The sequence below is a fragment of the Sardina pilchardus genome, chromosome 16, assembly GCF_963854185.1.
Source record: "Sardina pilchardus chromosome 16, fSarPil1.1, whole genome shotgun sequence".
NCBI lineage: Eukaryota > Metazoa > Chordata > Actinopteri > Clupeiformes > Clupeidae > Sardina > Sardina pilchardus.
Window position 1 is genome coordinate 11,728,721 of NC_085009.1, and position 25,148 is coordinate 11,753,868.

At 43.2% G+C, this 25,148-nt stretch overlaps 2 protein-coding genes across 2 annotated transcripts; both read left to right on the forward strand.

The window, feature by feature from the left end:
* Positions 1 to 4,315: 4,315 nt before the first annotated feature.
* Positions 4,316 to 22,903, forward strand: LOC134059848 (soluble lamin-associated protein of 75 kDa-like). Its single transcript, XM_062516371.1, has 12 exons — positions 4,316 to 4,430; positions 8,866 to 9,002; positions 9,266 to 9,365; positions 9,544 to 9,629; positions 10,486 to 10,657; positions 10,769 to 10,948; positions 11,102 to 11,310; positions 11,587 to 11,629; positions 11,802 to 11,916; positions 12,103 to 12,280; positions 12,624 to 12,878; positions 22,007 to 22,903. Exons 2-12 carry the CDS (start codon positions 8,868 to 8,870, stop codon positions 22,055 to 22,057), a joined length of 1,524 nt encoding a protein of 507 aa, XP_062372355.1. The 5' UTR covers positions 4,316 to 4,430; positions 8,866 to 8,867; the 3' UTR covers positions 22,058 to 22,903.
* On the forward strand, positions 12,930 to 22,013 carry LOC134059847 (titin homolog). Its single transcript, XM_062516370.1, has one exon. The coding sequence runs from the start codon at positions 12,945 to 12,947 to the stop codon at positions 20,688 to 20,690; it is 7,746 nt and encodes a 2,581-aa protein (XP_062372354.1). The 5' UTR covers positions 12,930 to 12,944; the 3' UTR covers positions 20,691 to 22,013.
* Positions 22,904 to 25,148: the final 2,245 nt, after the last annotated feature.

Consider the following 25,148-nt stretch of genomic DNA (forward strand, 5'->3'; position numbering starts at 1 on the left):
GTTGAGCGCTGAGCTGGAAATGATGCGTCTTACTGATGCCTCAGTAGTCCTGCAGTTTCTGTCAAAATGTCATGAAACATGGATGAGAGTGTTGTAGGAGGGCTACAGGAGAGGGAGCGTTTCATCACTGTGGAGGAAGCCGCTGACCTCAGGAGTGATATGTAGGAGATAGATTTTTGCCCCAAAAGTGATGCATGAAGCACTGTACATCCAAAGGTACCATACTCTACCAAACAGTCTCTCTCAGGGCAGCCCGCTGTGGCTGTTCATGCAGGTGTGAGCAGAAGTAAGGAGGTTATAAGGGGGGGGGGAGAAAGCGACAGTTGCCCTTCTAACACATTTCGCTCTGGCATCCGAGAACAAAACAGCAGGAGTTTTACAGGCCGTACCCTGAATGCGTGTTTTTTCCTCCCAGAAAGACTAAAACAGCCGAGCTTCGACTCATATGAAACCTTTTTACTCAGCCCACACATGTCACAACACTAGTCAGGGGGACACAAAGCCTGCCTTAGCCGGAGGACAACCAACCAGGCTTTAAACAATGAATGGGATTTATTAGGCCTGGATGAGCAGCCTTGTAGAAACAGCCCCAGCGCCATTGCCAGGCCAGCTCTGATCTCATTAAGGGGAGAGCTCAGGAAGGTTTCACCCAGCTAGATGGTGTGTGACAGAAACACCTCGGCTATATTTGCGAAGATCAGGTCACGGGCTTATGGATGTACTGTATACGTGCTTCACACATAGTCGGCAGAGAGGAATATATAGATAGATGGTAGTAGTACTACTTTTGATACTGTGAGGGAAATTTGGTCTCTGTATTTATCCCACTCGTGAATTAGTGAAACACACAGAGCACACCGTGAACACACAGTCAGGTGAAGCACACACTAACCCGGAGCTGTGAGCTGCCTGCTACAGCAGCGCTCGGGGACCAGTTAGGGGTTAGGTGCCATAGAGATGGATAGATACAGTAGATGGATAGATAGATAGATAGATAGATAGATAGATAGATAGATACAGCAGATAGATGGATGGATGGATGGATAGAGTGTGATTATAATGTAGAGAAGACATATTTTAAAGACAATAACATGGGACACATCTTTCAAAAGCTGGAAGATGCCTCAAAACAAGATGGTAAAGTGTTGCACTATTAAAGACTTTGTAAATGGTAGCAGTTTTCCAACAAATATCACATGATGTCAAATATGTGTTGCATGGATTATATTGAAGAATAGATTGGTACTGTAAATAAAGATCATATTCTTTCCTACTGTCATATAATAATTCCTTGCATTTCAGGAATGGGCCATTGGCTACTTGACGCATGACAGTTGAATGACAGAGAAAAGAATTGAACTTCCTCACAGTTGCTGCCATCTTAAGCTGTAACAGTTTCCCTTCTCGACTGCAAGGAGGGAAACTCCATCAGCAGTTATTATCGAACTGTATTCTGATATTTAAGAAGCACAAGTCTGCCTCTAATTTCACTGCATGGGCCCAAAACGTGACGAAGATCTGGAAAATGGAACCATATGGCTATGGTCCCATGAAGGGGTATAAATAAGTGGAGTGATCTCAAAGAGGTTTATTGTTTTCGGAAATGTGTTTAGAATCACAAGCAATACCGCATATTTCTCCTGAGCGGCCAGTCCACTAATTGAAAACAGCTAAAAATCTGACGTGAAACAGTATCTTAAGCAAGAACCATTAATTTATTGATGGCTCATTCTTGATAAGCTGTTAACTATTGTGTTTTCTAGCTGTGATGCTTTTGGGAGTGTTAATATGTGCTGTTGTGTTTCACATGCAGCATGGTTCAGTCTTAAAATGAATGCGGCGTCCCTATCTGGACACAGATGTGTTAAAAAAAAAAAAAAACAATGCAAGTCGTGTTGTTTTCAACGCAAGTTGTGTTATTTTCAACACATTGTGTAACAAATACAAAAGGGAAACAGCACAAACTTTGTTGTCCCTATCTGGACACAGAGATGCGTTAAAAACAACGCAAGTTGTCTTGTTATGAGGGTAGTAGCTGCAGAACGGGGGCCTTTTAACAAGTTAACAAGTTCAGATGGAGGAACGTCTCAAAAGTAACAGCCGTTGATGATAAGCTCTGGCCATCTTATCTGCAAAACAATACATATGCCGTCCATTGTCAGACAGCAAGTAACAAGAAATTAACATCTTCCCTTCCAACACACTCTTAAAACAAATGTGTTGAAAACAGCACAACTTTGTGTTTTTTTTTAAGACATCTCTGTGTCCAGATAGGGACAACACAGTTTGTGTTGTTTCCTTTTTTTATTTGCTACACAATATGTGTTGACAATAACACAACTTGTGTTGAAAACAGCACAACTTGTCCAGATAAAGGACCACTCTTTCATTTAAAGAGTGCATAACAAAAATCAAATGGCCCGTGGGGATGTTTCAAAACACAGATGCTTTCTAAAAGGTAACTTCAACCCCCCCTCGCCGTCACACACACATGCTACACAAACACACACGGACACACAAACACACGCACACACACACACACACACACACACACACACACACACACACACACACACACACACACACACACACACACACACACACACACACACACACACACAAACACACGCACTTCTGCATGCTGTCAATCAGGAACATTATGTTCAGAGTGCTGCCTCTGGTACTCCAAACCGCATCATGTGGCTGTAGAGGGCTTCCTGTTTTACACCCATCTCTGTACAAACACCGTCTTTAATGGGAGGGCTTTGATGCCCTGCTTTCATATGTCTTGTGGTCCTGGTTTGATGTACAGTAGGCCATGACTACCAAACCAAACCGAATTTCATCCTATTCATTCTTTGGGAATTATGTTTATTTCACTATCACAGCTGTCTAGTTACATGTCTAGTCTAGTCAGACCTAAACCCATCTTGTAAACACCCTATACCTGAGGCTCTTGTACCTACGCCTTTCCCCTCAAAAACGTTTTCTTTGTCTTTCTTTGACATGTAGAATACAAAGTCGACAAATATGCATATTAAGTCACGCAGTACTCATTGGTACCAGATTCTCAGCTATTTTGTTATTGTTCTCTTTGAATGAGAACACACCCCCAATACTCGCTCTCTCTACCTCAGGCACATCCGCTAAATTAATGGAATGTGTCCAGTTACACCTCATTGGCTATAATTTGCGACAGATCAGATCATGAGCTTATGGATGAGTGAGCTGCACACATAGCTGGCGGGCCGACACACTGGAAAGGTGGATAGATAGAGAGACAGTAGTAGATAGATAGATAGATAGATAGATAGATAGATAGATAGATAGATAGATAGATACTTTATTGATCCCCAAGGGGAAATAGTATAGTACAGATGCTCTTTTGATCCTGTGAGGGAAATTTGATCTCTGCATTTATCCCATTCGTAAACTCCCCTCCTGTAGGCCTACTATGTTTTTTTTTTGTATTACTTTGAAATGTTGGATATTCTCAGCCTCGTCACTGACTCTGGTTGGTCTGCTACAGGTGACCCAGAACGCAATAAAGCGTCAATCCTTGTATGACATGCCTTTTCATTACCCTGACACTCATGTGAAAGCTAGTATCAAAGCTGCAACCGTTTCCTTTGGTGCTCTCAACTGTAAAGGGAACTTAATCAGAAGTTAGTGAAAACATATTAGCAGTCATAACAGACTGTACACTGTCTTTTAAAGTCCCATCTGAGAGTGGGACATCCACGTCCATGTTACAATGTGGAGTAAACTCTTTAGTTTCAACATGGCAACAATTCTCCACAATACCAGTGGCTGCTACGCCTGCAACTATACACTCAATGCCAACTCTACCCACCTATAGATGTTCCTGCATGGGAGTAGCCTATCCTCCCTTTATTATCAGTTTTGATGCAGTTGATGTGATGCTCCTCTTTGACCTGGACATGAGCTGTTCTGATAGCACTTGCTTATCTCAGACGTATAAGGGCAGACACGTATGTATAGTGTGTTAGATATGATCTGGTATGTGTGCCCTCCCTACTAACTACCACGCATTGTAAAGTTCCCGCTCCAGTCGACAGCAGAGAAAACAATACCAAGAATTCAAACAAAGGTTTAAACCAAAATAAAATCCCTGTAGGCTATGATGAGTTTTCAGTTGGCATTAAAATGAGCTAAAATGTATCTGGTGAATTTCCCCCCATTATTTTGAATGTGAAATGTGAATGTAAATGTGGATAGGCCTATGATGAATATTATGCAATATCTTTGCGCGCGCTGTTCAGTTGGCCACTGCTGCACGACGGGGGCGTGCGTCACAGCTTGTAGTGAGAGCGACGGTACGCAATACTACCGTAACAGTGGAATTCAAAATACGGACATTTTGAACGATTGTGAACTTGAGCTGAGTTATTGACTCCAGCGGCAAAAAGGTATGTACAAAAACTCTTTCAGGCATTATTTTTTTTGGCACACGTATATGCATATAATTTTTGTAAACTTGTGTCCGTCGAATGAGAACAGCGTAATGGCGCGCGACAAGAGAGAGCTGCATCACCAATACACGGGATTAGAGTTTGTTTACTAATCCATTCGCTCCATGCTCTGAAGTTCATAGGGTTTACTGCTTCTAAATATAAAAGAGGAAGACGTGACAGTGTGAACGGCATTGCTGTGATAAAAACATACCATTCAATTTGTACTTTTTGCATAGATAACATGAAATGTTAGTCAAGACTGGAGAGTGTGCTGTTATCCTGAAATATCTGCCAATTAATTCATTCGGACCCTAGCCCTGTACCTCTTTGTAGCCTACGTACCTTTACAATTTTGTGCATTATATATATCTTTTTAAAATCATATTGTGCACAAGGATACGACTGTGTGGCACTGTCGACTAAAGAAAACAAAGTAGCAAGCTACAACAATGATTTCAGAGTGCTACAAAATGCAATGGGCTATCGATCTGAAAGTTTTATATTCGCATGAATGTAGGTCGTAGCTTATCTTCATGCTGATGTGCGCTGGAAATACAATTATAAATTTGCAGTGCGTCTGTGGTATTTTAATGTTTTGATTGGCGTCTGTAGTTGTCGCTGCCTGGATTCCCTCTTGCAGCGTGGCGGTGTGGAGGGAGCACTCCCACCTTTGTTCAGAGAATGGCTGCCTCACTCCACGCAGAGGGATTGCCCTGGTTTTGTCCAAGCCTAGAGCCATTTAAACATTCCGTTCTGTTTTTCTGATCTGAAGTCGTATTTTTAATGTATTGTTTTACTTTGGATGTTAAGTGTAGGCTAAGGGATGTGCTGCTGTCTGTGTGAAAGCAGTTTTATCTAGGAGGGCTCAGAAGGCAATAAAGAGAAAATGTCCCGTGTTCGCAGAGTCTGTAGCGCAAAAATCGTGTGAATAGGTTCGACTAAACGCTGTGTCAGTCACGCAGTTCGATCTTAACTTTACTAGGGGTTTGTCACACGTACCCGTGATATGCCCATGTGAATCTTTCTAACTCTGAACATATAGAATGGGCATGTTTAACCGCACGTATAGCCACGCGAAGGCATGTACATGCGTTTACTGAAATAATTCTAGCGATTGAAGTCTTTCTGCATCTTTATTTTGTTGTGAGTGGATTGTGCTGCTATCCAGTATGAGACTGTGAAACGTTGTAGCTCGAACTTTATTGTCATCGCGATTTATTTGGTGTTGAACATTGTGTACTTTGTGCGTGCAGTGTATTTGGGCATTGTAGAGACGTTGAAAGAATCATGTGGACTGTAGGCTATATGGGGAAAGAGGACGCTCAATTAATCGACGCTCTTATTCCTTTTGTAGGCAAGTAGCTATGTTTTGCAAAAATGAAAAGATTAAACATTATTAAATTCAACTTTATTCATTACTGTGTAAACTTCATGAAGTTCTTGGTCCCAGCCACCAGCAAGTGGTATGGAACATTGTGTACTCTTATGGCGCAGCATGTTGAGTGTTGATTAAAATGAGAAATTCCATGTGTTAAGTATTGTGTTGACCATTTTGAAGTTTAATTAAGCTATCTACCTGATTGCGGCAGCTGTTGCGCCTACAATCCTTGCAGGAAACAAAAACAGCGCAATAAGTTGTTGGCTGCTGATTTCTGCGCAAACTTCATGGAGTTCATAACAATCCGCGAAGTGCATAATCAGCAAAAAAACTAAATAAATAAATAATCCACCACAATGTCTACTGTGGATTTAAAGTAAGCTCTTCCCCCCCATACACACTTATTCAAGCTGCCTTTATCTAGTAGTCAGTAGGGTTTTTTTTTTTTTTTTTCATATTTTTTGAAAATGAGGCAAACTGGAGTCTCCCGCCCAGTGTTGAGTTGAGAATTCTGGTTCACTCAGTGCGGTGTCCATGTATTTGCTGCGTAATTGTGCACAGCGCTCTGGTATTCGGCCCGCCATGCCCTGAGGGGGGCGCAGAGAGGGGAGTGGTGTTCAGCTGGTTTTTCAGCGAGTGCTCATACTGTAGATGAATACACACAAACAACCATACACTCCCCCTTCTCTCTCTCTCTCTCTCTCTCTCTCTCTCTCTCTCTCTCTCTCTCTCTCTCTCTCTCTCGTCCTCCACAGAAACACAAAGTAGCCTAGTCTTTCTGTTTTTGAGTGGTTCCTCCCTCTGACAATAGAAGCATTTACTTAAAAAGTGTTAATTGCTGGAGTTATGGTCTGGCTCTTAATAACGCAAGCCACCTGTGTCAGAACACACGACCATGTTTGACTCCATTTATGCCTTCACAACATGCTTACTGAAGTATTAATTCACTCTATTTTGGCTTCTGTTACTAGACTCTCCCCATTGTATGAATTTCTGTATGAACTGCCTGCCAAGAATTGAATGTTTGTATTTCCCCTAAACACTACCACAGGTCTCAGGAATAGAAACTTAGGTTCTTGTCAGGGCATTAGGCTACTTGGATCTTACCCTGGGGAACAAAAGCCATGTTTGTTTGTGGTGTGCTCAGAGACTCTCTGGCTGTCAGAGCAGTTTATATATGGCCCCTCCCAGCTCTATACATTCTCGGAGCAGGAATGCTTTAACCCTATACTTCCTGTGCTGCCTTATATGGACTGTGACTGTTGAAACGTATAGCAAGCAGTTGTGCTGAGTGACTTGAAAGAATGCCAGTCTGTATACATTGCAGGGGGTGGGGCACAGGGTGGGTTCCTGTTGAATGGCTCCTACTATTCATATATGATTTGTATGGTGATCTGCTGGCTTTTGGCGCGTTTGGTGACCACCAAAGTCTTTTGAAAAAATGTCTTCATTGGTTTTGCATTACATTTAATTTGCATTGGTAGAACACACAATTGAGAGATCAGTTGAAGGCATTTTGTGATTTGGTGTCTAGTGAATTCTATCTCTTTATGTGCTTGCTTAAATGGAAGAATGTGTCAAGATCAATAAGCATTCGATACATGTGACATGTTCATGGGACTCCTTTTACCCTACATAATCTTCCTCCAACGTTTCAAAACGTTAATTAAAATATTGTTATGAGTGTTTTGTATGTCTGTGTTCCCCATGAATTATTAAACAAATGCATAATGACTTGATTAAGAAGTAAGCAATGCATGAGAGGAAAAAAGTCTGTAAAGTCTGCTTTGAATTATAGAAATGATAGATCATTAGCTCATGGACATATGAGAAAATATTGATCGTCAGACGATAGGGATGAGCACATGTGAAATGGCTGCCAGGGAAGCTCAGCATCCTCAAAAATAAGGAAACCCTCCGGGAGACACACCTACCTATACTGTACGTGCGGAGGCACACATGTCAGCCAGCGAACTGTCATGTGTCTTGAGTCGTGCGAGAAACACACACACACACACAAGTGAGAATTATTGTGTGTGGCGGAGAAACTTATGAGGTTTCTGTGGTTTTTGCCGAGACTGTGGTCCTGCTGGCACGGCTCCAGTGGAAACCCCAAAACGCTGGGCTGGACACCAGACAGCTGGGGGCCCAGTGCGGTTCATCTGCCGTATTGTTTCCTGATAAGCTCTGCCTAGCTCAGCCTGCTCATGTCATGATATAGCGAGCTGTAAACGTGTCTGTCGTATATATCACACACCTATAGGCCTACTTCACTTGAGGTGGTGAGAGTTTTAAACAACAACACTCAGGTGGTATATCGAATTGTTGTGTGTGTAGGCACAGCCACTTCCTTAGCTGGTCTGTTTATATGCATTCAGTCTGTGATCTAGAGAGCAAGCGCTGGCATGACATTTTCTGACCCTTAGCTGAAGCACATAAACACATGGCACCGGTACAGGCCATAGGCGGCATATCAATAAATCATTACGACAAGCGGTAATGATACTCCCCGAGCCAAAACATGTCACTGGAGACTCTGCCCCTCGGTTGCTGTAGTTTGTGTTTGTGTGTTATCCTGTCTTTAGCATTTTTCCTTTGCCATTCATTATCATTCAGTTGTATTTGTTGTTCTACTAATGCATTTTAGAAACCAATGCAGTGTTGTCTCTTTAGATAGAGAGGCTAGTGTCTTCTTTCACACATTGATTAGGATGTGACTTTATAATCCCCTTAACTTAATCAACTCTCAGTCTATCAATCCAATCTAGTCAAGAAAGAGTTGAAAAAGAGATTCAGGTGCATGGGGCATTAAGGGGAATCACTTACTCGTGTGTGTGTGGTTGATTCTCAAGTGTCAGAACTGCCAGCGACTCCGTTCTGTGCACCCCGGATTTATTATTTTAGATTTATTGTTAGATTAAAGGTATTTTCTATGAAGTGTCATTTTATAGAAGTGATGTCTTGTTGTGAAATGTGTGACGGACACTTATGTTTTTCCGTTCTTGTTTGTAGGGATGGCGTTCCCTGTGGATATTCTCACCACAGTGGACTATGAATCCCTGGAGCAGAGTTCCAAAGACTATATGTCAAAATTGCTCTACCGGAGCACTGAACCACCTGAATACCTCAACTTGCCCAATTCCAAAAAGGTACGTACTTACACCAATTTAATACAGATGTTTAGATAGATACATTGATGTGCGTGTGATAGTCAGTTATTAGAGTTTGGAAGGGATGCAGAGTTAACATAGGCTATAGTAAAATCATTCATGCAAAATCAAATCATACAAGCAAAATCACATTCCAAATGTCACTTTAATGACTCTGTCTTTCATAAATCATTCACGCACAATTGCCACAAGAAGTCACTTGTGAAACCCTGTTCATTTGGTTTTTGTTTTTGGTTGGGTAGGTTGAAATAGGCCTCTGCAATGTGAGCTTCGTTCCTCTCCATGGGACAGATGTCAAACACAAGATCCTTGCCCTGTTTACACTTGAAGATCCATTTACAGGTAACAAAAAAAAAATGAAATGATATATTATGTTGTCGGGCAAGTCTGGCAATCCAACTACTCTGTGTTGCACCCATCACGTGACTGCATCACGTTTTGACATAAAGGATACCTCCATGTGCATTCTCCTGTTCACCATCTTGTCTTCTGTCTCTTCTCCTGCTCCCTCCTCCTCCAGCTGTCGGCCTGTACCTGCAGGGACAGTGGTGGCCCGTGGAGGATGTCCTTAAAACATCAGATGCCTCACGGGAAGGGATCCTCGAGGTACTCAGCCAGATTTGCAGCTGCTTTAAATCCTTTATCGTCACAGATAGATAGATAGATAGATAGATAGATATATATAGATAGATAGATAGATAGATAGATACTTTATTGATCCCCAAGGGGAAATTCAAGATGGTTTGCAGTCCAGCAATACGTTGTGTAGTTTTATTTGCTTGCCAGAAGTTATATTGTTCCATACAGTATAGGTCACTGGGTACTTTTTGAGAGCCATCATGATGAAGACTAGATGATTATGTATGTAATCATCAGGTAGTCCTTGGCTACTTAGACTACTGATCATCTACTTTCATAGCACATGCAATAGAATGTGTATTTATGCGAATTAATTATTAAGAAGCATTTGAACAAGTTTGTGGATTGCTGCTGGGAAGTATCAAGCCAATTTCCATCAACAGAATACTGGTTGAAACATTTCCCTTTTCTGACTTGACCTCTGTTCATCATTCAAGAGGGAGAGAAACTCAATACTCAATTAACCTTTAACCTATGAACTTTTCAACTCCATAAGTTTAGTTCACAGCATTGTTAACCTTCTAATTTGCATAGATATTATTTCTGATTAACTATTTCTTACTTTGTCGATTTTCTAGTCTGTGATACTCTGAGAATGTTAATTAAGAAACAATATAGTCAGATAATAGCAGGATTGAAAATACCCTGCTGTACCCTCTTCACAGTAACTCTGTGATAAATTAAAATGCAGTGTGATAGTGAAATGTATCTCCGATTTCGACAGTGATGCTGCAGCTTTGCAACTTGTGTTCAGCTGTCTCGAAAATATGTTTTCTGGAAATAATTTTATTTGCATTTTATTTGTCTGCTTTTCGGCTTTTAGGTGGGAAGTGTCGGGGAGAGAGTGGCGCTCTATGTTCTCAACCGCATTGTTTACAGAGCGACGGAGATGAGCAAGGATGAGGTGCCGTTTCTCTGTCACGGTGAAAACGACTTTGCCAAAATCATTTGGAAGAATGGAGAAGCCATCGGTTTCTACTCAGTGAAGCCAGAGGGTATGTCATCATTATCTCTTCCATGTTTAGGATATCCTATCAGGATCTCTCATGCTGTACTTACAGTCCTGTGCATTTGGGATCATTCTCTTCCATATGTTTATTCTATAGGCAGTTTATGTAGCAGCTTCCTGACACAACGTTATCAGCTTCCTGTCTTGGATTCTATGTTTGTCCGAAAATGTCATCGTGGTAATGGACACGGACTTCAGATACTGGAAGACTTTGTGGACTCTTTCAAGAATGATTGTTTAGGCTTGAAATACCCTCTTTCAGCCGCCATGTATAAAGGTAATGATCAGTCACTGTAAGGACTTGACAGTAAAAACTAAGACTTGCAAATACATTTACAATGTAGCCAATCTCAAATTAATATTCAAATGTCTTAAACATTAAAAACAGGAAACTCTGTTTTGTCTGACTTGTGTATATTTCCTTTTCCAGTTTGTGGCAAATATCTTAGCACCTATCCAGCAGACACGGGTCTGCTGTGGGAAGTTGAGAGTGTCGGAGGCCCGTTCCAGAGGACACAGATTGCCAGTAAGATTCAGGAGATGGGCCTTAAGGGCCGGAGGTCTCTCGGCCTTGATGCGTCCATGGAGGACGTGCTGACCAAGGTGCACGAGACTGTTGAGTACACCGTGGAAGTTGTGGTAGGTTTTTTTTCTTTTTCTCTTTTCTCTTTTTCAACAGCCTTTACCTTAAGAAATAATTGTTTGTGTGAGGTCTTTAGTTTAAGTAGGTGCATGTTCATCCCACCTCACTGGGGCCAGGTGCAGGACACCTGCCTGAAGAAGACCCTGGTGGGTCGAAACGTTGCATGTGGTTTTAAATAAACCTTGTCGGTTTTAGAGTCTCCAGTGTGCGGACATCTACTTTCTTTTATTTGTGTGAGGTCTTACCCCATCCAATGTCTGTGTTGCTCTTAGGAAAAAGTCGTGCAGGTGGACACACATATTCACATAACCAAAGGTACTTTTTTCGAGTCTTTGAAACCATCGGTGCATTTTGAAATTTCACAAATGTTTGGTGTGATTTGATGAAGCATTAAACACCTCCATGAATTCATTTGGAATTTCACAAATGTTTGGTGTGATTTAATGAAGCATTAAACACCTCCATGAATTCGTTTGACATTTTCCAGAGGTTGAAGAGACGCCTGTGGTTTCACGCAGCAAGAGCAGCCAGCTGAGGCGTAAGAGGCTGAGAGAGGAGAGTACTGAGGTGGTGGATGAGAGCCTTGCAGAGAAAGTCATAAGGTATGTCATAATTACCCCACAATAAAGACTGTTATTGGTCGGGTTTCCCAGATTCGTTAAGAAGCGCTCCTAAGAAGTTCTTAGCACTTAAGAGCTTCTTAACGAATCTAGGAAACCCGGCCAATAGCAATTTCCTCATCAGAACAAGGCAATGAGTATGTTTTCATCATTTGATTATGTGTGTAGGGTGGAAAAAATTGAAGCAGGTAATGAAACACCTGTGGAGGAGACAGCGGATGAGGAACAGAAGGAAGATGAGGGAGAGGAAGATATGGAGGCTGGAGATGTGGAGGCCGAAGATGTGGTGTCCACAGTGGTTGAGAAAAAACTTGACCTGGATGAGTCTGATGTCAATGAGACACAGGTACAAAAATCATTTTACATCTTTCTCCTTTTTGCATCATGGAAACATATTGTATGACATACACTTTGGAGTTTTGACAGTTGGAGCCACTTTCTTATCTACATGAAGCATCCTTTATCATTAGCTTAGACATGATTAGCAGCATAAACTCTAGAGATGGTTTGTCGAGGTGGAAATCTACAGTAAGTGTTTTTCCCTGAGAAACACTAGTGCAAGTGCACTGTGCAAACTATAAATTGCAAAAGGAAAAGGATATGCAGTGTAATGCCGTCAAACTGTTTTGAAGGAAAGCAATGAAGAGACTGTAAAATCTTATTTTATGGTTTTGCCAATATTTTCACAGGCGTCAGATGTTACCGCCACAGTGATTGACAAGGATGGACATGAGAACACTGACACTCCGATGGAAACCACAGAACAACTGAGTTTCTCTCCAGAACAGGTCTCTACTATTGACACTGTAGAGCCTGCTTTGGAAATTCCTGCTAGTGAGGAAGCGACAACTACAGGATCGAATGACCCCGAAGAAGAGTATAGTTCCCGTAAATCACCTGTTGAGGAGGTGCAAAGGGAAGATGAGGGAGAGGAGAGCTCACAGGTAATTAGCACTCTTACAGCCGATGTGAGCGATGTGCCCCAGTTAACAGTGGTCGAAGATGTCAAAATGACATCAGAGGTAGATGAGGAGGAGGTTGTGATCCCTGACAAGAAATCTGAAACTTTAGAAAGTGCAGAGGCTGGGACACATACAGCAGAGGAAGACACACACACTCAGGTCAGTGTAGAGACAGGGAACAGTAGCACAAAGACAGCTCCACAAAAAACACAAGATGATGCACAATCAGATGAAGATGCTGAGGATAATACAGAGGGAAGCACAACCATCGAGAGGCGAGTCTTGAGAAGTAGAGCTGTGGGAACAACCACACAAGAGTCATCAGATATGGGAGCAGACGAAGCAGAGGAAAGCCCGGCCACGGGGACACGAGTCCTGAGAAGGAGAGCTGTAGTAAGTACAGAGACTCCCAAACGCAAATCACAAAGAGGCAGAAAGAAGGCTGTGGAGGAGAGTCCAGCAGTTCCAGCAGATGAGAAAGCTGAACCAGCAGAAGAGCAGATGGAGGAGGGGAAAGAAACTGCAGAGGAGACCTCAGATGATGAAGCTCCACAAACATCTCAGAGAGTCCTCAGAGGCAGAACAAAAGCCGTGAAGGCCACACCCAAACGCAAATCCACCAGACGGAGCACGAGAAAGGCGGCCCAAACAGACAGCCAGCCCACAACTGAGGCAGAGGAAGAAGCTGATAAAGAGAATGATAGTCAACAAGCAAAACCAGATGAGAATGCCGAGATTGAGTCTGAATTGGAAACCCTGACCGAGGGAAAGGAAGCTGTAGAAGTTGTAGAGGAAAACACTCCAGCTGATGCAACAGAGGCAGAGAGCCAGGCAGCAGCAGATGAGTCTACTGTAGACAAAGAAGAAATCCAACTGGAGAAAGAAGATGAGACAGTTGATACAGAGATGGAAACTGATAAAGCAATTGAGGGCGAAGCTGTGGATGAGGAAGAGACAGAAGCTGCAGAAGCACAAGAGGAAGATAAGCAAGAAACCATCGACGAGGCAAAAGAAACAGAGGAGAGTTTAGAACAGGAAGCTGAGGAGACCGCTTCAGAAATTCCCCCAGTTGTTGCAGGGGACGAAGAGACACCAAAAGATGAAGCAAGTCCTGAACTGCAAACTGATGAAGACACAGTCATAACAGAAGAACCTTCAGTAGCAGACAAGCAGACAGAAGAGGTGAAACTGCAAAGAGCCACTGTTGTCTTGGTTGATGTGAATGAGGTATCGTCTAAACCTGAATTAGAGGCAGAAAGTGCAGACACAACATCAGGAGCTGAGGAGAAAGTTGAAGCTGGTGAAGATGAGACTCCACAGACTGAAGAGGACAAGGACACAACTGAAGACATGGATACGACAGTACCACAACCAGACAAACAGGATGAAAATGTAGAAGCAACAGATTCTCAGGTGTCTCAGGATGAAGTGGGAACAACCACACAAGAGTCATCAGATATGGGAGCAGACGAAGCAGAGGAAAGCCCAGCCACAGGGACACGAGTCCTGAGAAGGAGAGCTGTAGTAAGCACAGAGACTCCCAAACGCAAATCACAAAGAGGTAGAAAGAAGGCTGTGGAGGAGAGTCCAGCAGCTCCAGCAGCTTCAGCGGATGAGAAAGCTGAACCAGCAGAAGAGCAGATGGTGGAGGGGAAAGAAACTGCAGAGGAGACCTCAGAAGATGAAGCTCCACAAACATCTCAGAGAGTCCTCAGAGGCAGAACAAAAGCCGTGAAGGCCACACCCAAGCGCAAATCCACCAGACGGAGCACGAGAAAGGTGTCCCAAACAGACAGCCAGCCCACAACTGAGGCAGAGGAAGAAGCTGATGAAGAGGATGATCGTCAGCAACCAAAAGCAGATGAGAATGCCGAGATAGAGTCTGAATTGGAAACCCTGACCGAGGAAAAGGAAGCTGGAGAAGTGGATGCCGAACCCTCAGGTGCCCAGGAAATTGCAGAGGAAAACACTGCAGCTGATGCAACAGAGGCAGAGAGCCAGGCAGCAGCAGATGAGTCTACTGTAGACAAAGAAGAAATCCAACTTGAGAAAGAAGATGAGACAGTTGATACAGAGATGGAAACTGATAAAGCAATTGAGGGCGAAGCTGTGGATGAGGAAGAGACAGAAGCTGCAGAAACACAAGAGGAAGTTAATAAGCAAGAAACCATCGAGGAGGCAAAAGAAACAGAGGAGAGTTTAGAACAGGAAGCTGAGGAGACAGCTTCAGAAATTCCCCCAGTTGTTGCAGGGGACGAGGAGACACCAAAAGATGACGCAAGTCCTGAATTGCAACCTGATGAAGATGCAGTCATAACAGAAGAACCTTCAGTAGCAGACAAGCAGACAGAAGAGATTGAAGAGGTGAAACTGCAAAGAGCCACTGTTGTCTTGGTTGATGTGAATGAGGTATCGTCTAAACCTGAATTAGAGGCAGAAAGTGCAGACACAACATCAGGAGTTGAGGAGAAAGTTGAAGCTGGTGAAGATGAGACTCCACAGACTGAAGAGGACAAGGACACAACTGAAGACATGGATACGACAGTACCACAAACAGACAAACAGGATGAAAATGTAGAAGCAACAGATTCTCAGGTGTCTCTGGATGAAGTGGGAACAACCACACAAGAGTCATCAGATCATGACACGGAAGCAGATGAAGCAGAGGAAAGCCCGGCCACAGGGACACGAGTCCTGAGAAGGAGAGCTGTAGTAAGCACAGAGACTCCCAAACGCAAATCACAAAGAGGCAGGAAGAAGGCTGTGGATGAGAGTCCAGCAGCTCCAGCAGATGAGAAAGCTGAATCAGCAGAAGAGCAGATGGAGGAGGGAAAAGAAACTGCAGAGGAGACCTCAGATGATGAAGCTCCACAAACATCTCAGAGAGTCCTCAGAGGCAGAACAAAAGCTGTGAAGGCCACACCCAAACGCAAATCCACCAGACGGAGCACAAGAAAGGCGGCCCGAACAGACAGCCAGCCCACAACTGAGGCAGAGGAAGAAGCTGATAAAGAGGATGATAGCCAGCAACCAAAAGCAGATGAGAATGCTGAGATAGACTCTGAATTGGCAACCCTGGCTGAGGAAAAGGAAGCTGGAGAAGTGGATATCATACCCTCAGGTGCCCAGGAAGTTGCAGAGGAAAACACTCCAGCTGATGCAACAGAGGCAGAGAGCCAGGCAGCAGCAGATGAATCTACTGAAGACAAAGAAGAAATCCAACTTGAGAAAGTGTTGGAACCTGAAAAGATTGTTGAGGAAGATGCAACAGCAACAGAAATACAAGAGACTTCAGATGACCATGATAAAGTTGAAAATGAGGAAACAGCAGAGTCCAAGGAGGATGCAGAGCAAGAGGAGATGGAATTAGATGTTCCTCCAAATGAAAAACCAACAGAAATTGTTGAGGAAGATGAGGTACCAAAAGATGAGGAAAATGACGATTTAACAACATCTGTAGCTGATGAGAAAGGTGAAATAGGAGAAGAGAAGACACCACAGGCTGAGGAAGAAGAACCTGCAAATGAGGAAACAGAAAATGTGACAGAAGAAATTGAAAAGCAGGATGCAGCTGTAGACACTGCAGATACAGAGGTCTCTCAGGATGAAGTAGGAACAACCACACAAGAGTCATCAGATATGGGAGCAGACGAAGCAGAGGAAAGCCCAGCCATGGGGACACGAGTCCTGAGAAGGAGAGCTGTAGTAAGGACAGAGACTCCCAAACGCAAATCACAAAGAGGCAGGAAGAAGGCTGTGGAGGAGAGTCCAGCAGCTCCAGCAGATGAGAAAGCTGAACCAGCAGAAGAGCAGATGGAGGAGGGGAAAGAAACTGCAGAGGAGACCTCAGATGATGAAGCTCCACAAACATCTCAGAGAGTCCTCAGAGGCAGAACAAAAGCAGTGAAGGCCACACCCAAACGCAAATCCACCAGACGGAGCACAAGAAAGGCGGCCCAAACAGACAGCCAGCCCACAACTGAGACAGAGGAAGAGGCGGACAAAGAGAATGATAGTCAACAAGCAAAACCAGATGAGAATGCCGAGATTGAGTCTGAATTGGAAACCCTGACCGAGGAAAAGGAAGCTGGAGAAGTGGATACTGAACCCTCAGGTGCCCAGGAAATTGCAGAGGAAAACACTCCAGCTGATGCAACTGAGGCAGAGAGCCAGGCAGCAGCAGATGAGTCTACTGAAGACAAAGAAGAAATCCAACTGGAGAAAGAAGATGAGACCGTTGATACAGAGATGGAAACTGATAAAGCAGTAGAGGGTGAAGCTGTGGATAAGGAAGAGACAGAAGCTGCAGAAACACAAGAGGAAGACAAACAAGAAACCATCGAGGAGGCAAAAGAAACAGAGGAGAGTTTAGAACAGGAAGCTGAGGAGACAGCTTCAGAAATTCCCCCAGTTGTTGCAGGGGACGAGGAGACACCAAAAGATGACGCAAGTCCTGAATTGCAACCTGATGAAGATGCAGTCATAACAGATGAACCTTCAGAACCGTCAGAGGTGAAACTGCAAAGAGCCACTGTTGTCTTGGTTGATGTAAATAAGGTATCGTCTAAACCTGAATTAGAGGCAGAAAGTGCAGACACAACATCAGGAGCTGAGGAGAAAGTTGAAGTTGGTGAAGATGAGACTCCACAGACTGAAGAGGACAAGGGCACAACTGAAGACATGGATACGACAGTACCACAAACAGACAAACAGGATGAAGAAGGAGAAGCAACAGATTCCAAGGTCTCTCAGGATGAAATGGAAACTCAAGAGTCATCAGATCATGATAAGGGAACTGATGAAGCAGAGGAAAGCCCAGCCATGGAGACACGAGTCCTGAGAAGGAAAGCAGTTGCAAGCACAGAACCTCCCAAACGCAAATCCCAAAGAGTCAGTAAGAAAGTTGTGGAAGAACCAGCAGAAGAGCAGATGGTGGAGGAGAAAGAGACCGCTGAGGAGACTTCAGATGATGAAGCTCCATCGACATCTCGGAGAGCCCTCAGAGGCAGACCCAAAGCAGTGAAGGCCGCACCCAAACGCAAATCCACCAGGAGGAGCACAAAAAAGGCGGCCCAAACAGATGAGGAACCTGAGGAGGAGCATGATGAAATTCAACAATCAAAAGAAACTACAGAGGAAAAGGAGGAGGAACCCCTACCATCGAAGGATCAAAGTGAGGACATTTCTGAAACAGCAGACAACACCGAAGACAAAGCAGGAGAAGAGGAACCTGTAAATGAGGAGGAGAGTCCTCAGGAAAATATTGTTGAGCAAGAGGCAGAAGGGATGGTGTTGGAAATCTCATCAGATGAAAAAGATGCAGAGGTTGTAGCAGATGAGGCACCAAAAGAAGAAGAAACAGCTGATGTGGCCCCTACTGAAGATGTGGCCCCAGAAAATAATGACTCTCTAGTTACTGAACAGCAAATTGAAGAAGGTGCCACAGACACTGTTCCTGAGGGGACAGAGCAGGATGATGTGGAAAAAGAGAGCAAATTAGAAGAGGAGAAAATGACTGTAGATGAAGTCACTACAGATCAACCCTCAGCTGAGAACAATCAGAAAGAGGAAACAGAGGAGGCAAAACTACAGAAAGCTACTGTTGTCTTAGTGGATGTGTCTAAAGATTTACCTCAACCAGATTTAGTGACTGAAGAGGAGGATAATCAAGATGAAAATGTAGAAGCAACAGATTCTCAGGTCTCTCAGGATGAAGTGGGAACAACCACACAGGAGTCATCGGATCATGATATGGGAGCAGATGAGGCAGAGGAAAGCCCAGCCATGACCCCAAGAGTCCTAAGAAGGAGAGCTGTTGCAAGCCCAAAGCCTCCCAGACGCAAATCCCGAAGGGTCAGTAAGAAAGTTGTGGCAGAACCTGCAGAGGAGGAGGAGGAGGAGGAGGAAGGGATTGCTGAGGAGACCTCAGAAGATGAAGCTCCACAAACATCTCAGAGAGTCCTCAGAGGCAGAACAAAAGCAGTGAAGGCCACACCCAAACGCAAATCCACCAGACGGAGCACAAGAAAGGTGCCGCAGGAGGAGGCAGAGGAGGAGCCTGAGGAAGAAAATGAACCTGAAGAAGAAAAGGATGAGATTCCAGATTCTGAGGAGCTTCCCATAGAGAAGGCAGCAGATGAGGTGACGCAAGAGGAAGAAGTGTCAGATGAAAAACAAGCAGAAACTGTTGCGGATGCCTCAGCTGCATCAGAGCAGATTGCGGAGGATGTCACAGGTCAAGAAGGACTGGATGAGGATGGTGCTGACAAACAGGATGCGCTGGAAGAAGATAAAGTGGTGGATGAGGAGAAAAATACTGAAAACACAGATGCCGCCGAACCCCTGGAAGACGCAGTTGATAAAGAAGCCATCTCAGCACAAGAGGAAGAAGCTTCCATTGAGGAAAGTTCTCCAGAGGAGTCTGAGACCGTCAAATTGCAAAAAGCCACAGTTGTTTTGGTGGACCTTAATGAAAGTAGTCCTCCGTCAGAAATGACAGATATTGAGACTAAAGCAGATGATGTTGATGTGGAGGAACCAGAAATGCCAGCAGTTGAGGTGGCAGCAGCAGCGGTTGAAAGTATGGAGCGCCAGACTGAAGAAGACAAGGATGTTGCAGCGGATGAGGTCTCAGTCCCTGAAGGACAGGATGAATTGGCACCGATTAGCTCAGATCCAGATGACACACCAACTCCAAGCCGGAGGTCAAAAGGAAGGCCAAAGAAGAAACGAAGAGCAGCTAAGTCATCTGGACCAACACAGTCAAAACGTGTTCGAAAACAAGAGGAGGAAGAGGACAGTGATGTCGACATGACTAAAGAAGCAAATGAGGCCACACCAGAGGAAGCTGTATCTCAGGAAGTAGAAAAGGAAACCCCTGAGCCAATCAGTGATTGCACAAAAGAGACAGACCAACCAGAGGAACCTGCAGATAAGAATGAGAAGCTTAAACAAGAACAAAGCTCTCCAGACAAAGAAGAGGTGGGCGATGTGGACAAAGAGGAACTTCCTCCAGTTGTGGTAACCACGCGTCTGAGAAGTAGAACTATAGCTGTCGAGTCCACTCCCTCAGCATTAAATGGAGCCCCCGAGGAACAAGAGGAAACCGAAGCAGCTCCAGCTGCGGAAGTCCAGCAGGAAGACAAAGACGAAGAAATGGGGGATGAGGAAACCCCAGCAGAAGAGGAAAAAATGGATGCAGGAGCTAGCATGGAGAAAGAGGAAGGCATTAATGCTTCAACAGAGGTGGAGGATAAGATTGAGGAAGAGGAGAGAGAGGAACAACAAGTTGAGGCTACAGAGAGTGATGAAGTGAATATCAGTTTAGCCCTAGAACCCGAAGAGGAGGAGGAGAAGGAGGAGGAGGAGGAGGAGGAGGATGAGTTGGTATTGAGAGGAAAGTCAGTTATCGAAACACCCAAACACCGCAAAAACGTCATTCAGGAAGAGCAGAATGATCAGGAGGCAGGCGAAGAAGCACTAGAGGAGGAGGAGGAGGAGGATGTGCTAGTTTTGAGAGGGAGGTCAGTTATCCAAACGCCCGGTCGCAAAATAGCCATGCATGAGAGTGATCAGGAGGCAGGAGAGAAAGAAGGCAGCTCAGAGGAGGAGGAGGATGTGATCGTTTTGAGAGGAAGGTCAGTTATCCAAACACCTGGCCGCAAAAGAGCCATGCAGAAAGAGGAAAGTGATCAGGAGGCAACCAACAAGAAAACAAGGGATAGCGCTGCTCAGGGAAAGAAGAGGACTAAGGTTGATGTTACACCTTTGCGACGGTCCTCACGCAAAAAATAGAGCATGAGAGCTAGAAGGGCACTCAAGCTCATGGGACCACATTGTTGTACTAGAATTAGTCGTGAAGATAATAGCAAAAAACGCTCTATGGAAATGGTGATACAACAGAGTTGAGGTCTGTTTTGTGATTATATTTTTGTATCAAGTTACAAGCTTTTTTCAGTGATGTAGCAGAAACAGATAAATGGTGTCCAGGAGAATAAGAGGGAGCCAAAAATATCTGGCAGTTTTCATTGGGCTTTTTAGACTGATTTTTTTTATGGATTACAAATGACACATTGATATAATTTTTTACATGACAAATTAACACATTGAGATAAACTCATTTTATATAACATTTTCTACAATATGAAAAACAAAATAATTAAATAATGTGCAGTTGTATTCTTCTCAACTGATTTGACCTTTTGTATTTTGTAAATTAATGCAACATAAAACTGAATGTATCAGTTGTAATCCTGTAAAAAGTGAAATTATTTTGTGTCCCCAAAGCACTGTCTTAGGTGTCAAGAAATATCAAAATTAAGCAATTATTTTTGTCATCAAATATCATTAGCACTCAAAATATGAAAAAAGGGTTGTTGTTATTATTATTGTTATTATTATTATTATTATCATAATTTTATATTTGCTACATCATGTGTGCTTCCCTTCACTCCTAATCTGTAGGTCACTTGCTTTACATTTACATCAGTTTTTAGGTCTAAAGACCCCCCCCCTTCATCAAAATTCTAATTTTTTTTGTAAATACACTTTCTTTCAACTTAGGCCTGTGTCCTGTACCTGATTCCAATACTATTCATTATCTGATATTCATACAAACATACTGTACATGTGGAATTACAACAGTCATCAATGTTAGCATCCTTGTGCAGATTAACTGAATCATGTATGAGCACAACATTGTAAATCATATACGTTAGAGGGCTTCCTTACACCGCGTTCACACTGTCCACGTCCGTCAACGGATCTCATTGACTTTGCATGGGGCGGACTCGAAATGTATTGTGGGTCCGTCCGTTCCTTCAGCTCTGCTGCCTCCGTCAAAAAAGTTGAGAAATGTTCAACTTTTCAGGCAGCGACGGATCCCTCAGCCAATCAGATTGCGTATATGCAAATATACATAGGCAGACAGGCATTCCGAGATCCGTCGACAGACGTAGACAGTGTAAACGCGGTGTTACTCATTTGCAAAGTGTTTTTGAACAGTTATTGGAATTTAACAGGGTAATCAATCTGTGCTATAATGAGGTTGCTTTGTCAAACTGATATATTTTGGTCTGCTAATTTGATCCAATTTTGTTGTCAATTTCGAGAAAAGGGACAAGACCGAAGCTAAAGATGCAACAATTCAGCAGCGGCATTGAGATTGAGATGAAACGAAAGTCCTGTTAGAATTTGTTGGACTGTGTTCACTGTGAAGTACTTGATAAATAACCATTCTTTATATAAACATGTACATCACAGGCTAAATAGTGTGTTAAAAAATATATAAAATATTAACCTTTGAGTTTTGGTGAGGGTAGAATTCTGATTCTCTTAATTTGCACAAGGATGAACAAGCATATTTTTATGTACAGCATTTCATGTCAGTCCATTAATTGTTGCAAATCAGCATTGTATAACTGCAACCAATTATTTTTGTGCTGTGATGTTCATATTAATGATGTATATTATTTTCTTGAACTACCTGTTTCGTAGAGCTCGAGTTATGCTTTCGGTTATTCTTTACCTTTTTTTTTACCACTTTGCCTACCTCTCTTCCTCTAGAAAAGTTTCTCTTAAAAAGTTTGTCTGTCTCAGATTTTACTTACAGAGTGATCATTGTCAATGCAGTTAGTTAGAAGAATGATTGAGATTACTTGATGACAATGGATGGTGGTGATTAATTAGATCCCACACTTAGAGCGTTACTGGTAAGTCTGTATCATTGCAGTGTGCACTCTCCACAAGTTGATGTCAGATCCACAAATGTTATTCTCTCTCTCTCTCTCTCTCTCTCTCTCTCTCTCTCTCTCTCTCTCTCTCTCTCTCTCTCTCTCTCTCTCTCTGACCCCCCACCCCCACCCCCAAGTGCCATTTTGAGAAAAGATTAGCCATACTGTGACTGTACCACTGGAGCTCAGCAGTGGCGCTACTGATGTGAATTTTTATTTAGTTTTTTTTTTTCTGTATTGAGCATATGCGCTTATTAATAAAGTTTTTTTCTCCTCGAGTAATCCATTAGTCTTGGTTCTTTTGTTTGTATAGATAGACTGCCTTATTCATAGTTTGAACTCATAGTTCAAAACACTGTGTGTATGCCGTGTGTCTGAGATAAAGAAATAAATAGGCTAAAAAAATGCACAAAAACACGTGCCGCAATGATTGGCATTTTCCTTTACCAATAAAATAGCTCTTAGTCTTCTCGTATTAGACCCCATAAAATAGAAGAATATAAAGCAGGGGATTTTCCTCTTCACAGAATCTCCTCAACTTATCCAGATTTCCATAGGTCATCACTTGTGCATTCTTCTGTCTGGCTGACCCCACTGCTTTTCAATCGAGTTACATGTATGTTCAGAGGTCTAGATATGGCAATGGCAGTCACTTTCATTGACCTGCTGGATGATCCAGTCATGACCTATGTTTAATGTCTTGGCAGAAAATTTTTATTATTTTTTTTAAAACATTTATCTTTGCCTTTAATGCGATTGGACAGTTAGAGATTGACAGGAAGTGAGTGAGAGAGAGATGGGGTGGGATCAGGATGTCACCCTGGCCAGACTAAGTACCTGTGGGTTCTTGGACCAGTATGTGGCACAGGCGCTGTAACCAGTTGCGCCACAGACAGACGGACAGACAATTTCATACCATGACCCCAATGAGGTTCTTGGGGCCTTTGGAGTGAAAACAGCCCCACAACTCCTGAGGGGTGGCATCTCTAGGCATTTATATTTATTTATTAAAAAGTGTGCTTTTGTGTCAAACCTGCATGGGCTGATTATGAGCCCCTGAGCACAAACGTGAATGTTTTTGTGCCGGATTTTGCGGAAAGCAATGGACACATTGAGACTTTTATTTCCCCATTTTGTTTTACTTTTACTTTTGGGAAAAAGTAAATTGTTGTTTACTGTACTTTACCAGGCATACCGAGACATACGGAGGGTGCTGTGGACATGTTTTTTTCAGAAGAGTAGACTGAAAAGTTTGAGAAAAAAGTTTCTTCGAGCTTGTAATCGAACACACAAATTCTGATGCTCCAGACACTCAAATTTCTTTATGGCAATTGTGTGTCTTGAATAGCAACCATTTTCCCTCAAAATGTTTCCCCACATAAATTTGACTGGCATGTTTTATATCCCAAATGTTAGGGCTGTAATAGTCTTCATCACCACTAGATGGTGCAATGTCCCCATCAAAACCATGTTTATGCATTTTAAGACAATGAGTCAAAGAGCTTTACGAACCTTCCCCCCCTTCTAAGATACTCAACTCTGCCTCTGTGCCCTCCAAACCATGCCTTATAGTTCACTGGTATCTGTCCGTGAAAGTCTGTTATATTGCTTTTCACACTGGAGAGATATCCTCAAAAGTGTCAATTTCATATCTATGGGTGCTGGGTGACCGTGCTTACCGGAAGGAAGTGCTGAAATAACAAGATGGGACCCTCTCTTTTACAGCATCCTCTCCACACGTCTGTTTCTCTCTCGGGCCCCATGCCTCTCTGTCCACCCACTCACCTCAGCCTCGATCCACAGAGCGTGAAAAACACAGAGTGTGTCTTTCAAGCAGCAGTCTAGTGGGTCAGATGTTTGTGATCAGTGGCCAGCACTGCTCATGTTCTTGAAAGCTCTTTTTTAAATTGAATAAACAAATCTGTCGTAATTCAGTGAACGTGCGCACAAACACACACACACACACACACACACCACACACCACACACACATGCTTCATCTGGAGGTCAGATGTAATTTGGTGGCTGAGTCACCTGACTGAATTTCTTGTTGCTTTAGCAGCCTGCATCTGCTTTAGATGTTAACTACTCAGTGACATATATTAGATTAGTTGGTTGTATTTACAGGAATCAGTTGGTAGGTTTTTTGGAACAAAACATGCTTTGTGACAAAACCATTGATATGTAAGCCACGTGTGGTTGAAGCCAGTTGTGACAACTGAAGTTGCATTATATCTTGCCTTTTTTTCAGAATCTGTTGGGCTGTTACTGTATGTAATAATGACTCTCGTACAAGTTCTGGACATATGCACATACCAGCGATGTGTGGACATGGATCAGGAGGACTGAGTAGACATCAGAGCATTTTGTGTTCTTGTTTTTGTCTCTCACCAGTTTTCCCGATGTAAATCAAACATGCCTGACCTGCCAAACATGTCCATTCCTCCCCGCTCTTCCAGTGAATGGAACGCTTTGGGCCACACCATGATGATATGGTCTGGATGCTTGTTTTCTTAAGCCCT

Bases quoted from the DNA above. Each gene is read 5' to 3' on its own strand.
- LOC134059848 (XM_062516371.1), top strand. From the start codon at position 8,868: ATGGCGTTCCCTGTGGATATTCTCACCACAGTGGACTATGAATCCCTG. The intron at 10,658-10,768 runs GTATGTCATCAT...TTTATTCTATAG, and splicing joins CTACTCAGTGAAGCCAGAGG to GCAGTTTATGTAGCAGCTTC. The intron at 12,281-12,623 runs GTACAAAAATCA...ATATTTTCACAG, and splicing joins CTGATGTCAATGAGACACAG to GCGTCAGATGTTACCGCCAC.
- LOC134059847 (XM_062516370.1), top strand. From the start codon at position 12,945: ATGACATCAGAGGTAGATGAGGAGGAGGTTGTGATCCCTGACAAGAAA.